Below are 14979 nucleotides of genomic sequence, written 5' to 3' on the forward strand. Positions count from 1 at the left end.
GGCCTACCTCGCAGGGGGTGGGCCCATTAAGTGACCTTGTTCTCGGTGAGGGTTTATTGTCACCAAAAGAAAAAAAAAGTTTTCTCGGGTTCAGTACTACTGTAATCATATCCGACCCGGATTCAATCCTAAATTGTCGGATCTCATTGGGATCCTGATTCATGACTCGGATTTAGATCTATTGCAAGAATTTTTAATTCCGGTCCGGATCAAGAATGGTCCGATCCATACCCACCGCCTCCACCCTAATCTTGTATTTGTCACCCCCTGAAACCCAAATTTCTCATAGGAGCAAGGAGAAAGCCATTCTTTGGTACCCTTTGGAAGATCCTCACCTGGTTGGTTTTTGAATCAGTATTCCAATTCCTTTGAATCCCTCAATCCCCACCTTCTATGCCATCACCTTCAAGAGATCCCCAACTTTTCCCAAATGAGAAAGGTATCATATTTCTCATGAAAATTGCAAGAATCATGGATCTCCCATTGAAGATTTCAGCCTCCCACTTGTTGGGTATTGTTTTTTTTTTTTTTAAAGAAGTTTATTGTGTTTCTTTCCCCTGAAAAATCATTTCTGATGTTGCTTCCTCTTGAATTTTCTTGTGGGTAGTGTTTACATTAGCTTGATTATTGTTCGAGTTATTATTAGATTGGAAAATTTGTACACCCATTTGGAATAGGAAGGATTTCTGATCTTGGGTCATTCTTAGATTGTTTGGACTCTCCAATTTGTGCACCATTTAGGAATTGGCTTGCAATTAGTGTTGTTTGAATTGTGGTGCCTGTGCATGTCTGAATCGTATAAGCATCAGAAGTTTTGTTGGTCACTCAAGATAGATCTTTTAGCAAATTTTGATTTATTTGTATTGTTTGTTGAATTCGAATATAGTTCGATCTGGGTCTTGAGTTTCGGTTTTGATGCCATTTTAAGCCAGTTTCAATTCTAGTATGAGTCAATCATTTGGGCAAGGAAGCCCTAAATCCTTCCACGCTTACCCAAGAGGCGAGTTGGATTTGGAGTCTGGGATTAGCAAGAAATCAAGGAGGGCCAAGAATTCTCAACCGGAGGTGTTCAAAATGATCAAATCGATCAGCCATCGGCTTCACTATCACTATAAACTCCACCCACTTATCCTGTTTCTCACCTCTCTGGTGGTTGGGCTCGTAATTCTCATTGTTCTAGCAGGGTATGAGAACCGGTTCAGGGGTATGGGTTTTCAAAAGAAAATTGAAATAGATTCAGTCGTGTATCCTTATGCGAATCTTCGCAATCTTGTGATGGTTGCGGGGCATTCGGTGTATACGAGTACCAGTTGCGAGAGGATTGATGGGGAGAACTCATGGTTTTTGGAGTCTTATCAAAAGCATCCAGGGCAGGCTGCTACGTTCTTGCAGCACATCAAGGAGGGGGTTGAGATTGCTGCAAAAGATAAGGATGCTTTGCTGTTATTCAGTGGTGGCGAAACTCGTAAGGACGCTGGGCCTCGTAGTGAAGCACAGAGTTACTGGAGTGTTGCAGAGTCGAAGGGCTGGTTTGGTGAGTTAACCTGTTCTTCATTGTAGTTTTGTTTAAATTTTATTTTTGAATACTTTCCTGTTCTAAGATGGTAAATATTCAGCGTTTGTATATATAATGGTTCCTTCAGGTTATAGTTTTAAAGAGAATCACTTGTTCACAGTGAATTTTCTGTCAAATTTTAATAAATATTCATGGGAAAAGAATATTCACAATATTATAAGTTTAGAGTTTTTATTACCTTTGTGTGTATTTTCTCTTGGATTCATGAAATTTGTTCTCTTTAAAGTACAGATGGTCATGTGTTTGGTTAGGAAGTAGTTTGAGCCAAAATTATGTTCTGTATACACTGCTCCTTGTGACTTGTAGAAATGCTCATGTTGATGACTTCTAAGTGGAAAACTGACAGTAGTATTATTTATTGAAAACCTAGCTGGCTGCTGAAATCTGTGACTGGGAGCGCTATGATTCTAGTGAAGCAATTTAGGATGTGTGGTACTCACTTTTTTTGAATTATTATCTTTTATCCATGATAAAGTACCTTTGCTCCAAAAATTCAAGGAGGTAATATATAGTGCAAAAAATTTTCTTAATAAGTATATAGTCCAAAAGTTTATTTTCTTTTTATCTCGTTATTGGAGGCACTGTACTTGACTCTCGTATAGTTCTTGAGCTAGTCAAATATGGTCTGAGCTCAATAAATATTCTATTTGGCCTATATCTGCTAATATCCTTCATATTAAGTCCACCCAAGGTTGATTCAACCTTCTACGTACCACCACATCTTCAATGTTGAGGGTTGTGATTTTTTGAGTTTGGGGTGGCTTGACAACACTCATCAATGCTAAGGTGGCTTGATATCTAGCAATCAAAGCTATAAATTGGCCAATGGTGTTAGATCAATTTCTAATAACTTGTCAAGTTCTGTAGAGCCCTGCATAGGCAACAACATGAGGCTGGGTGCCATCATTACCTTCGGTGAGATGAGGCAGGCACCTCAATGGATGTATATAATGCCTCATTTGTAAATGATTTTTTCATTTAAAAATAAAAGAATTTAAATGTTCAAAATATTCATCTGTAATAATCAATGTATGAAATGTCTAAAACCATTTACTACCTGCAATGACATTCCACTCTAAAAACATTGAAAAAATGTGACATATACATAACTTAAAAGCACAAATGGTTTGGAATGTAGTCCATGATGACATCTTAAAACCATACCATAAATATGATTTACTATTTACCATCTATCATATGTGAAGAAGAGTAATGAAAAGACTAAGCAAAAAAAAAAGAGAAAACTCATTAGGAGCTTTATCTCTTCTCCTCCATTATAATTCTTTTAGGCTTCTTCATGTTTTTGTTTATGAAACTTTTCCTCCTCTTTCAATCTCTTCCTCTTCTTCTAGATAAGCTGTATGTGTCTATCCCCTTGCCACTCCTTCGCTGCCTAGTAAGTTAACTAATTCCCTCATTGTCTTTTTTTTTTTTTTTTGAAAGAAACTAATTCCCTCATTATCATTGACATCATCCTTCAGTCGTCATTGTCATGAACTTGATCTTCATAACTTGGAAGCATAACTAGTCACTCTTCACATTCATTTCATCCCTCAACAGAATCGGGTACCCACCAACATTGGACCATATGTATAGGTTCAATTTAGTACTAGTCATACTTCACATCTAGCAATAGTCTCTCTCTCTCTCTCTCTCTCTCTCAATTGTGTTGCCATGCTCCCACTCCTGTTCCAGCAATTGCTCCTAGCATTCAGGATATTTGTGGAATCAGCAAAAAGGCCGAGGATGACTTCTGGAAAAATCGTCCAAATGGCAGTGGAAAATTGTGACACCTCAACTCTTTACCACGGCATTGCAGTCATGCAAAAACTTTTCCTGATAAAATGTTTAAGAGGAATGTTTGATTTGGCCTTGCATTTGTCTGATCAAAGTTACCTCATTCATAATGATTTCTATGCATACGAACCTTCCTGCTGTACATAATCACTTAATCAGCAGATTCAGCACATCATGGATACTAACTCCTGTTCTTAATGTCTACATTTTTTAATCCAAATCACTAAGCTGTGAATTTTGCTAGTGGCTAGGGTCTGTAATAGGTCAATTTCTGTCATATTCCCTGGATTGCCAGGGAATTTTTAGTTGAATTTATGAGTTTTAGCTTTAAAATCTTATTAATGTTTAATATTATGTTCCCATAATTTTGGCACTATTCGCAACTTTGCTATTCCCTAATGTTTCTTGTGATATTTATGAGAATGTGTTGCATGTTAGCATCTCGTACATGGATTTTTTCAACAGAACTTGTTGTTATGTCTCCGATTGTCTGTTACCAGTCATACGTAGTAATGCATGCAAACCGTTGGTATAATTCTGGTATAGAGTTTCATAGTTTTCATGTCAACTGAGTCCAACTTAATTTCCTGGAATTGCAATGATATGCTTCGTTTCATATTTTTCAGATAATCAAGCAACTGTCAGGGGAAGAGCACTTACAGAAGAGCATGCAAGAGATAGCTTTGAGAACATTCTTTTTAGCGTTTGTCGATTTCGTGAACTTACTGGTGTATATCCGCAAAATATAACAGTAAGTTTCATCTATTAAATTATTTAGAGAATATTGGACACACCTCACCTTTTTTCTGAAGCGAGTTCCAGGCTTGTTTCAGTTAGGCTACCATGCTCATGCACAGCCGTTTAGTTGGAATAACCAGATGTTATCTGTAGGATAATTGCTTAAACCCTTAGAATTAAGGTTTAATAAATTTACTCTCTCTCTCTCTCTTTTTTCTGCATAAACTTCTTCCAAGGGCAGTTTGTTCAAACAATGAGCAATATGGAATGATTGCAGTTGGTTTATCTGCTGTTAGTTCAGTTAAATGTTCCTCAGGCTCATACTTCGATATGTAAGCTGGTATGCTTCAGGGCAATAGAGGCTTTTGGTTTCTGTATCATATTTAGTGATAATATTATGCTTTTTTAGTTACTGTTTTGATGCAAATGTTGATGGCATTAGGTTGTGAGCTATGATTTCAAGGAGGAAAGGTTTGCGGGTCTGCACCGCGCTGCAATTGGCTTCCCTGAGGCAAGGTTCTTCTATGTAGGTACTCCGGCTTCAGCTACATCCAAGGATGCAGCCAAGAGAGGTGAAGCATTGGCAAGGGCTCAGTTTCAAGAAGACCCATATGGTTGTATGGGCAATTTATACAGAAAGAAACTGAAGCGTGATCCGTTCCATCGATCCGTTCCCTATCCTAATGGTTGCCCTGAATTGCGAGGTTTATTCACTTACTGTGGTCCACTTCCATACCCAGGCACACTGCCCTGGTCTTAATAGAAGTGGTGTATCTCCTTCTATACAAAATAGTGAGATAAAGTCTCTCTCTCTCTCTCTCTCTCTCTCTCTCTCTCTCTCTCTCTCTCTCTCTCTGTGTGTGTGTGTGTGTGTGTGTGTGTGTGTGTGCGCGCGCACACAAATCTAATGAACAAGGACTAAAAGTAAACAGTTAAGCTTTAGATTGATGGATTCTAGGAGGGGATTTGGCTTATTGGTGGTTGATTTCTGATGAACCTTGCCAAATTTTATGAACATGAATCTGAGCAGGTGATTTAAAGAACCAAGGGGCTGTTTGTTTCACAGGAAAACAGCCTCTTCCCCGGGATGTAGAACAAAACCAAGTTAGTGAGCTTACATGGCACCATGGTGGGCCCCACATTTTTCCCACAGCACCCGCTGCTTTTCTCGTGAAAACCCTTTTCCATAGCTGGAAACAAACGGTCCCTCAGAGGGAAAACCCACAAAATGGAGGTAAGGAGAGGACAATTTTTTGAAACGAAATCTATGACGATTACTTTTATTTTAGTGTAAATGATTGCAGGGATTTTGGATAATCTCATTCCAATATAAGATCATGTTCAAAGCTTTAACTCCAATTTACTCCCTTCTCATGTCTTCTCATATATTATTCTTTGCATGAAATTATACAAGAATAATGTGAATAGTGTGTGTCGTATCATTTTAACCGTGTCCATGTTACTTGGGTTCAAAGCATCGCAGCGTATTCCTACATTCATTTCAAGCTTTTCCTTGGGCTATAATTTCCACATGGTATTGTCCTACTGTGAAATAATTAGAATGGTTGTCTTGATTTGTCACATACTAGTATTGGAATTATAACACATACTTGAGTCAGATTCAATCTAATCGACTGAGCTGTGTTTGGGATTAATTGTTGAGTCCTAAGTTATTACGCTGCCGAAGAAGAGACCATAGGCATGGCAGACATAGTCCAGCGCAATCAACTCTCTTTTTGTGGGGGTGGCTTCTCTGTCTTCTATATAAAAAAAACTAGTATTCTTAAATAGAAATTTATTTTGTAATTTTATTCCATAACCAGAACACTGAGATATGCATATCACCATAACTTGAGAGCATTTATCATACTCTTTGTTATGTTGATGGCTGTCAATAGATCATGTCGGAATGAACTCAACCCGATAATACTAGGGTTTGGGGCTCACTAAATTGGATCCAAATAATTAATTGGTTCAGATCCACAGGCACGAGATATAGATGGATACGGGTCTGAACTAGATGTTGGTAAACCAGACAGTCTGAACCAAGGCCTTTTTTTTAAGCAATGAACCAAGACCTTATAGAATTCAAAGACTTTTGCCTGCATATTTTTTAAATATTAAGGGCTTTACTGGAGTGAGCCTGGTTATTACCACACGGACCAGGACCTGGATCACGTTTTGCCTAATCCAACCCAGGCAAGGCCCAGTACCAGCCAACTCATATCGAATTGCAACCCGAACCTGTTGGATATGGACCAGATTCAACTCATTAACAGCACTCCTTAAAGGTAGGGCTGTTAACGGGTCGGGTTAGGGTTGACCCGGACTCACCCATATAACGAATAACCGGGTTTGGGTTTTGTCGGTTCATGAAAATAGAATCCCAAACCCGAACCTGCATAATATTAGATTTTTTTATTAAAATATATATATATATATATAAGAATTCTCAGGCCAGGTCAGGCACTAGGCAAAAAAAGCCAGGTCGAGTTGGGTACTCGGTAAAATCATGACCTAAACCCGGCTCGCACATTGCTTCAGTTGGGTTTGGGCAAACCAGAATTTATTAGATTGATAATTTCCATGCCCACTTCTGGGAATTCAGGTTCGGGTCGGATAAGGTACCCAATACAAACTAGACCCGCTGACAGCCCTACCTAAAGGCAGGTTTTGTTGGTCCATTGAGTATCTTTTGAGAAGAAGGCAAATGAGTATCTTTTGAAAAGATGAGAACTGTGCTGGCCTTGAGATTTATTCTGCGTTTGGCTGGCCTTGCTGACAAATCACAGGGATACAGCGTAGAGACACGAGGTACGTTATTTTTGCCTAGCTTTCAGTATAAAGGGAGACGACACGGTGGTATGTTGGAGTATCCGTGTGACGTAATTTTGAAAACCGGAGAAGGGTTTTTGTTGGTTTTGTGGGTTCTGTTGTTGGGTAAAACCCGTCAAAGAAAGAAGCCAACTTTTGTGAAGAAGTCCATTGGTCCCTTCTGTGCAAGAGAGAGAGAGAGAGAGAGAGAGAGACAGATGTGGTTCCTCTGTGTGTTCTACCACAGGCTGCTGGACTACAGGAGGCCGGAGGTGGAATCTCTCGCTGAGCTCTTGGGCGCCTCCCAACCTCCCTCCAACAGATCGCTGCAGTGGGAGCTCCCGGAGAACCACCACCTGGACTCTCCTTTCCACTTCGTATCTCTTCCCTCTGAGGAGATAGCCTCCAATATTGCCAAGAGAAGTGAGCCAACCGCCTTCCTGCAGAAAATAATTTGTTGGGTGTCTGTTTTCGTGTTTTTGAAGCATACCAATGTTTTGGAATGGGGTGGTTCCTACCTTTTTCGTTTGGTTTTCTGGTTGGGGTAACGTTTTGGTTCTTGCCCGATTGATGGGTGATTCAATTTTTCCGTGGATTATTTGAGCGGATGTATTTTTTGTAGCGTGTTTATGTTGTGGGCTTTAATCATTGCATTCTATTGGTACCCTTTATTGAGTTTGTATTGTTCGGTCTCTCTCTCTCTCTCTCTGTGTGTGTGTGTGTGTGTGTGTGTGTGTGTCGTGTTTATATTGTGGACTCTAATCATTCCATTGGTACTCTTACTGAGTTTGTGTGATTCGGTTCTACTAGTCCTATGATTTGTTCTCTGTCTCTCTCTTGCGTGTTTATGTTGTGGACTTTAATCATTCCATTGGTACTCTTACTGAGTTAGTGTGATTCGGTTCGTCTAGTTCTATGATTTTCTCTCTCTCTCTCTCTCAGAGTTTTGTGGGACATCTGTTATAGTTCCGAAGGTAATGTAGAAGGGAAACGTTTAGGGACAGCGACTATCTTGTTTCCGGTTCATGTGTTGTTCTTAACATTTGGATAATGAGATTATTTTTAACTGCAGTGATGGATTTGAAAATAGCCCAAGTAGAAGCCCTTGATGGGCTTTCTTGCTTGGCATGGTCACTCATCATGTACCATCTTTCTTTGCTTAGTATGTCGGATTTAGTTTATAGATACCCTTTTTATTTTCAGTCATAAGGCATATGCTTGTTTGCTCAAGTTGCATGCCATTGTAAGGTGGTGCTTCTTTTCCTTTTTTTTCTTTGGGAACTTAGCTATTTTTTTGTTATAGATACACTCTTGTTGGTATCCCTAGATGGTAAAAGTTCGAGACTGTTCTATGAGTTCACACCCTTGAGCTGGAAATTGCAACTCATGTCGATAACTATATGGGGGTTGAGCTTGTTCTTACCAAGGGATAATGTTCCTGTGGCATCCATTCACACAAAAAACTAGTCCGTTTGTTAGGGAAAATGTTTTGATATAAATGCAGTTCCATATCACGCTTCCAAGCGTACATGGTTGAATTTGGACATTACATTTCTAAGGTTAAATATTGCTGTTTCTGGTGTTTGCCTAATCTTAATTATAAAAGAAAAGAAATAGAACTTCGGACTTTTAAATTCCAGTTAAATGTTTTCTATAACCTATATAGCATTTAGTACAAAAAACACATTCTTCATATTGTTGTGTTGGATGGCACTATTGTTTTTTTCTGTATTTTCTACTTTATGTTTTATTTTGTTTCATTCTGAAATCTTTTGCTGGTCTTATAAACTTCTATCTTCTTCATATTGGGCATAGACTATGTCACACGGGCACTCCATTTTGCCCTCCGTACCCGTGTTGACAAGTGTCGACCTATGTAGTCAAAAGTCCCTACTAAGCACCGACTAGTCCGCCTAGTTGGTCTAGGCATAAGTAAAACGCCTAGGCTTTGCAATTCCTAGCTGGGTACCTTAAAAGGTATCAATTTTTCCGACTAGGCACCGACGAAGGCCCTTAGTCGGTGACTAAGCTGTCTCTGCCTAGGCACGAGGACAGTTTAGTAAATTATTATTCTTATATATATTGTTATTTATATATATATATATATAAAATTATATATGTGTGTGTGTGTTTGTGTGATTTGTTATGTAAAATCATGAAAACATGCTTAGTTATTATATTTATATATGTGTGTGCTACTTGCTTTTGGGATTTTTTCTGTGAAACATTGATAGCATGCACAATTAATTTTAATTGATTATTTTTTTTTATGTGTGTGTTGCTTTGTTTCTGATGATTTTTTCTATAAAAATCCTTAAAGCATGTTTAGTATTATGAATTATGTAATATGTTATTTATATATTTATGTGTTATTGTGCTTCTGTGAAAGGTGTAAAGCATATTTTGTTGATTATATTGAATATGTTATGAATAATTGAAATATATTAATATATTTTGTGAAAGCATGTGTAATTTTGTACTTGTGTAATGAAAACATCTTATTAGTAAAAGAATTATACATATTTTTATGTATATTTTGCATACTTTTTTATATTTTAATTGGGGTACCGACTAGTCCCGCGTAGTCCTCGGCTAGTCTTTTTAGTGGTCTACCAACTAGGCAGTAGGCACCACCTAGCACTTTTAACTACATAGGTGTCAACACCTGGACATGCCATTTTACCCTCCGTACATGCAAGTTTGTATTCAATTTATAATTTATAATTATATTTTCAATTTTCAATTTATATTTTCAGTATATAATATATATTTTAGATATAGCATATATATTTAGATTATATTCAGTTTATTTTGTATTTATGTGATATTTAATATATATATATATATAGTTGTATCTCCGTAACCACATTTTTTGGAATTGCCGTGTCGTACCCGTACGCACCTGTACCCAGGTGACATAGGGCTTTGATGTTTGCTTTCCACTTTTCTGGCAGTTTTACTCATATATCCTTTTTCATGAATTGGGATTTGTAGGTCTTCTTGTAAAGGGTATATATGAACTTTGGGGACAGGCTACTAGCTATGAAGAATTGGAAGCAAAGATAAAAGATTTTCCAGATGAAAGGAAGTCACCATTCTTGACGGCGGATAGCACATTCCGGATACTTGTGGATAGCTTTGGCAAGGTTCTCAGCCTAAAAGAACAAAATGAGCGAATACACATTCTTGAGTACATACCTTTCAAGGTTTGTGAACCTGTCAAGTGTTTTTCCAGTAATCCAATTTAGCAAAATTTAAGCGTGGAATTGGCTTGGACCAATGTAGGGCCTTCCTTGGTTGATCCCATTTTGCCCAATGATTCAGTTCAGTTGATGGAACATTTAGCTGCAATCTCAATTCTTGTTTGGGTATAGTCTGATATGAGTCCTGTGTTTGGTAAGTGGAGCCATTCTGCACTGCTAAGCAGGAAATTGGTGTGAGTTAAATGCTTTCCTTTTCTTTTTAATGTTTTCAGGTTGTTGCATTTTGTATTGGTTTACATAATATCTTTGTTGGAATCTCTGTTCCCTTTTTTTGGGTGCTGAAATCCATGAAGATTTATCAATGTGCGGGAGTGACTGTCTTTACTTATCTTTCACTTTGGTGATTGTCTGCCTTATACAACTGTGGCCGTTATTTATTGTTCATTCCTGTACTTAATTTTCATGGTTTGAGATATTTCATCATCAACGAGTTACTCATGATTTGAGAGGATGAGATCATTTATGGTGAATTGATGACCCTTTTTTGTCTCATATTTTACTTGTACGTGTGTGCGTGTAAACACACCTAAATTTAAGATCATTGCTGAATTGAAATAAATCATAGATTAATAGTCAATGATAATAACAGCATTTTGTAGTTATCACATATAATTTTTTTGTTCAAATATAAAGACTTCTAAATATTATCATAAATTTGAAAAAAAAACTCTAAAATGAAATTATCATGTTGCAATTTTTTTATTTTTCAAGAAATTTCATTTTTTATTATTGAAAATATAAGATTTTCTTGAGAAAGCTGGTTACTTTTAAATTCTCCTGAGATGAGTCCTTTCCGCAACCTCAATCAAACTCTTACATAGTAGACTGGGCTCATAATGTACTTTTGTCATGATACAGTGCCAAGTATGTTTGGAATTTTGGATCAACGACTTGAGTAGGGATGCAAACGGACCAGATCCAGTATGGAACTTTTATGAATTTTGGCTGTTCCGACTCGATCCAGATCCAACTTTCCTTTGTATTTAGCTGATCCGAATCCGATCCGTTTGCATCCCTGGACTTGAGTGGTATGGGAGCTTTTTGGAGAGCAAAACAGAGTTTTGGACAGATACATTAGTCTTGTTGAAAACATGCCATAACCACCATGCTCAATTCAAAGCTTATGGTTGACGGCTCATTTATTAGAATTTGTACTATCTTGCCTTTTTTATCATTTAGACTAAAAAACACACTTCGGCACTGGTGCCAGGGAAGTGCCTGGACAGAGGGCAAAAGATTGAAAATATATTCCTTAACTATCATAGTTTAGTAAATTTCTACAAGTTTCTGTTTTTTCATTTTTTCAGTTTTTTTTTTCAAAGCTGCATTTATTTGGGCATCTAGGCAACCGCCATGGGTTTCATAGGCACTTATGGGGTCTATTGCCATGTTGAAGTCATAGTTTCTGATTCTGTCTTTGTTTGCCAATTTTTTACTTTGTTTATCAAATAATCATTTTAACAACCATAATTTTGGACAGGGCCGTGTTAATCTACGAAAACCTGATCACAAGTTCTGGCTTATGGAAACTGATGACTATGGTTTCAACAATGGTCTCCCCCCGGTGGTCCGAAAGACAATATTCTTTGGTCGTGAAGTTGGAGCAGCAGATAGGAAGCTTCTGCCAATCTATGAGCTGAAAAGCCGTACTTATCTAGGACCAACAGCAATGGATGCAGAAATCGCTTTTCTTATGGCCAACCAGGCATTGGCGAGTCCAGGAAAGCTTGTGTATGACCCTTTTGTTGGTACAGGAAGCATCCTAATTGCAGCAGCACATTTTGGAGCCATGACCATGGTGATTACCATTTTGATGCTATTTTGCTATATAGGTTATTTATTAACAGTTTAAAACTATATAATGAAAGCTTGAGAAAATTTAAAATTAGTGGTTTGTTGTCAAGTTTTCCTTCCCTTTGAGTTATAGTTTCATGTGTTCAGGGTGCAGACATCGATATAAGAGTAGTTCGTGATGGCCGTGGTCCTGATTGCAATGTTTGGAGCAATTTTAAGCAGGTATATATCTCACAGCAAGTTTCGGGATCTGCCCTTTCCTCTTGATGTAGGTTAAGGGGTTATTAAATTTGCTGACCACTTGATACGAATTATAAATCTTTCATATTACCAACAGTTAACTTCTAGCTATTTTTAAATCCAAAACAGGAAATTTCTTCATTTCATCTTTTCCCAAAAGCACAGTAACCTCAAGGCTTTAGCAGAAAGAAGATATTGATATCTCATTATGTTGTCTTTTTGTTCTTCCTCCTTCCAAGTAAATGTTGTTCTATGGTTCTTTGTAACTCCAAACAGCTGATTACTGCATGGAATTAATTACACTGTAATGCATCGCACAAGTTGTAAGAAAATGGTCAGTGTTTGTTCATTACATTGGTATGATCTTTAGCCTAGGGAATTCGTTTCTTTGGGGTCTGGTATAATTTGTTTGTTGATGTGTTGCAGTATGGCTTACCCATGCCCATCTCCCTTCTAAGGGCAGATAATAACCTTCCTCCTTGGCGTTCAGGACTTGAAGAGGTAGGACATCTCATCATTCTATGCTCAAAAGTATAGGCCTTTTTTGTAAGATGTCACATCACAATGCCTTGAAGTCTTGCATTTCTTTTGGGTCTTTCTACATGCTTCCTGACTTTCTGTAGTCTTTACATTTTTAGATGCCTACTTCAACCAATTAATGTCACATCGCTTGTGTGTGTGTGTGTGTGTAAAGGTGGTGAGAAGATTTTTACTCGAGCAATAGTATGGAATATAGCATATTCTGTTGACCTGATTGGGTCTTGATCAAAATATGAAAATTATGTAATAAGTTATAAAGCCTTATCTGGATCAGTCCTTGTAATCTGATCAGAATTCAGATTACCGTTAACAATATGTGTCCTATATGAAAACTATCAAAATATGAAACAAAGAAGCTTGGAATGCTACAAATTTCAGATGCAAAAGGAATGCCAAAAATAAGTCTGAAGTTCCATTTAATGAACATTTGACAAATTAATATTCAGAGGAGGTGACTCCTGATGATTAGGACTCTAAACAATGTCATGTCCCAAATAGGAAAGACTTAACATTGATGAAGGAAACTTGAAACTTAAAATCAGGACATTAAGTACACTGGATTTAGAAATAGAATACATGTATTTTGAAGTATCATTGTACGGTAAATGTTCATATGTCTGGACAATGGGCCACAAAGAAGCTTCCCTAGTCCGTCGTATTTGTTTTGAAGTGAACGTAAATGATTTGATATGGAGCATGTTCATCTTAAAATTAAGGCATGATTTGCAGCATAATGCCTATTTGTTGCAAAGTTCACTTTCAGGCTGACTGTTGAATATCACTGATATCTATTCATCATCTTTAAGCAGATATTTGATGCAATAATATGTGACCCTCCTTATGGCGTTCGTGCTGGGGGCCGAAAATCTGGTGGCCGGAAACTGCTAAAGGGAGCTGTGGATCCTTACACAGTACCCGATGATAAGAGAAACGATCATATACCATCAACAGCACCGTACAGTTTGGCTGAGTGCGTGCATGATTTGCTTGACCTAGCTGCTCAGAAGTTGGTCATGGGGGGCAGACTTGTGTTTTTCTTTCCAGTAGCAAGGGAAGAAGGCTTGACCGAAGCCCACCTCCCCACTCATGAGTGTTTCACCATGGTTGCTTGTTGTGAGCAAATACTTAGCTATAGGTACAGTAGGTTTTTGCTAACTATGGTGAAAACTGCAAGATATACCTCTGAACTCGCAGAATCGGCCAGAAAGAAGCACTTAGAATTCAAGGAGAACCATGCTAAGTGGTTGGAAGATGGTAATATTCACTCAGCTGTTTTCAGTCCAGAGAGTACAACAGGAGTGAATGGGAAGGCTAAAATAGACAGAGACTTGAAACCAAAATATAGAGGAAAGTATGTGTAGTGTGATAAACTCGTTTTCAAGTGTTTCAATGTCAATTACGTGTGCTGTTTCTGAAGTTTCTCCTTCAGGTGGAATTCAATTGGCTTTATAGCTGAGAAATGACATTACTAAGGCATTAAAGTGTGCCACTACAAGGTTGATTACACTCTTGAGTGACGAGGTGCAGCTGTAACTGCATTTTCACATTTAGCCTAATGACTCCTTGTTTTCCACCCTCGTATCTTAAGCATCTAGTGATCTTGTGATTGGTAACAAATTGTGTTAGCTTTTATGTTGTGTTTGGAAAGCTTGTTGGTTTTGGTGAAAGTAAGTAAGAATCCTCGAACCAACTGGGGGGCTCTGCATGTTTGGTAGGAGGTCATCTTGTGTTGGGACGTTGAGGTTCAAAACCCAATGGTATAGTTGTATAACTGGTAGGGGTCTACCTAACCCCTGCTTGCCTTCCAAAAAAAAAAAAAAGTCCTCGTATATGAGCATTGTTAAAAAAATAGAGTTGGGATTTGGGGTAAAGTTTTCATACAATCATTTGCATGTACAAACAACTTAGAAAGACTATACAATGGTGCAGTAAAAAGATAAAAGTATCCTTAAAATTAAGAAACCTGATTGGTATATGGCGCAACAAAAAGATAAAGACGAGATGGTGGGGGTAAAAAGTCAAAAATACTTCTAAAAATAGGAAATTATAATGATGTGGGTGTGAAAGTATGAATGAGAAGATAATGATGTTCAGTCCAGTTATTTGACAAATCAATACAGTAAAATGCATCAAAAATTTAACTAAAATACAATCCAAAGGGTTTTCTTATATTTACACAGTAACCGCCGCCTAGACGAGAGACCTAGTCATGCTGGC

General features: G+C 37.8%; 2 protein-coding genes across 2 annotated transcripts; both read left to right on the forward strand.

Annotated features, from left to right (window-relative positions):
- The first annotated feature begins 285 nt into the window (after window positions 1-285).
- Window positions 286-4926, forward strand: LOC149817272 (uncharacterized protein C57A10.07-like). The gene is made up of 3 exons (XM_089986777.1): window positions 286-1534; window positions 4000-4124; window positions 4554-4926. The coding sequence occupies exons 1-3, from the start codon at window positions 946-948 to the stop codon at window positions 4869-4871; spliced, it is 1032 nt and encodes a 343-aa protein (XP_089842903.1). The 5' UTR covers window positions 286-945; the 3' UTR covers window positions 4872-4926.
- Window positions 4927-7089: 2163 nt separating this feature from the next.
- Window positions 7090-14251, forward strand: TRM11 (tRNA modification 11 protein). The gene is made up of 6 exons (XM_089986776.1): window positions 7090-7348; window positions 9920-10131; window positions 11669-11986; window positions 12130-12204; window positions 12649-12723; window positions 13572-14251. Exons 1-6 carry the CDS (start codon window positions 7144-7146, stop codon window positions 14121-14123), a joined length of 1437 nt encoding a protein of 478 aa, XP_089842902.1. The 5' UTR covers window positions 7090-7143; the 3' UTR covers window positions 14124-14251.
- The last annotated feature ends 728 nt before the right edge of the window (window positions 14252-14979 follow it).

The sequence above is a fragment of the Nuphar pumila genome, chromosome 14, assembly GCF_984573655.1.
Source record: "Nuphar pumila chromosome 14, dmNupPumi1.hap1.1, whole genome shotgun sequence".
Classification (NCBI taxonomy): domain Eukaryota; kingdom Viridiplantae; phylum Streptophyta; class Magnoliopsida; order Nymphaeales; family Nymphaeaceae; genus Nuphar; species Nuphar pumila.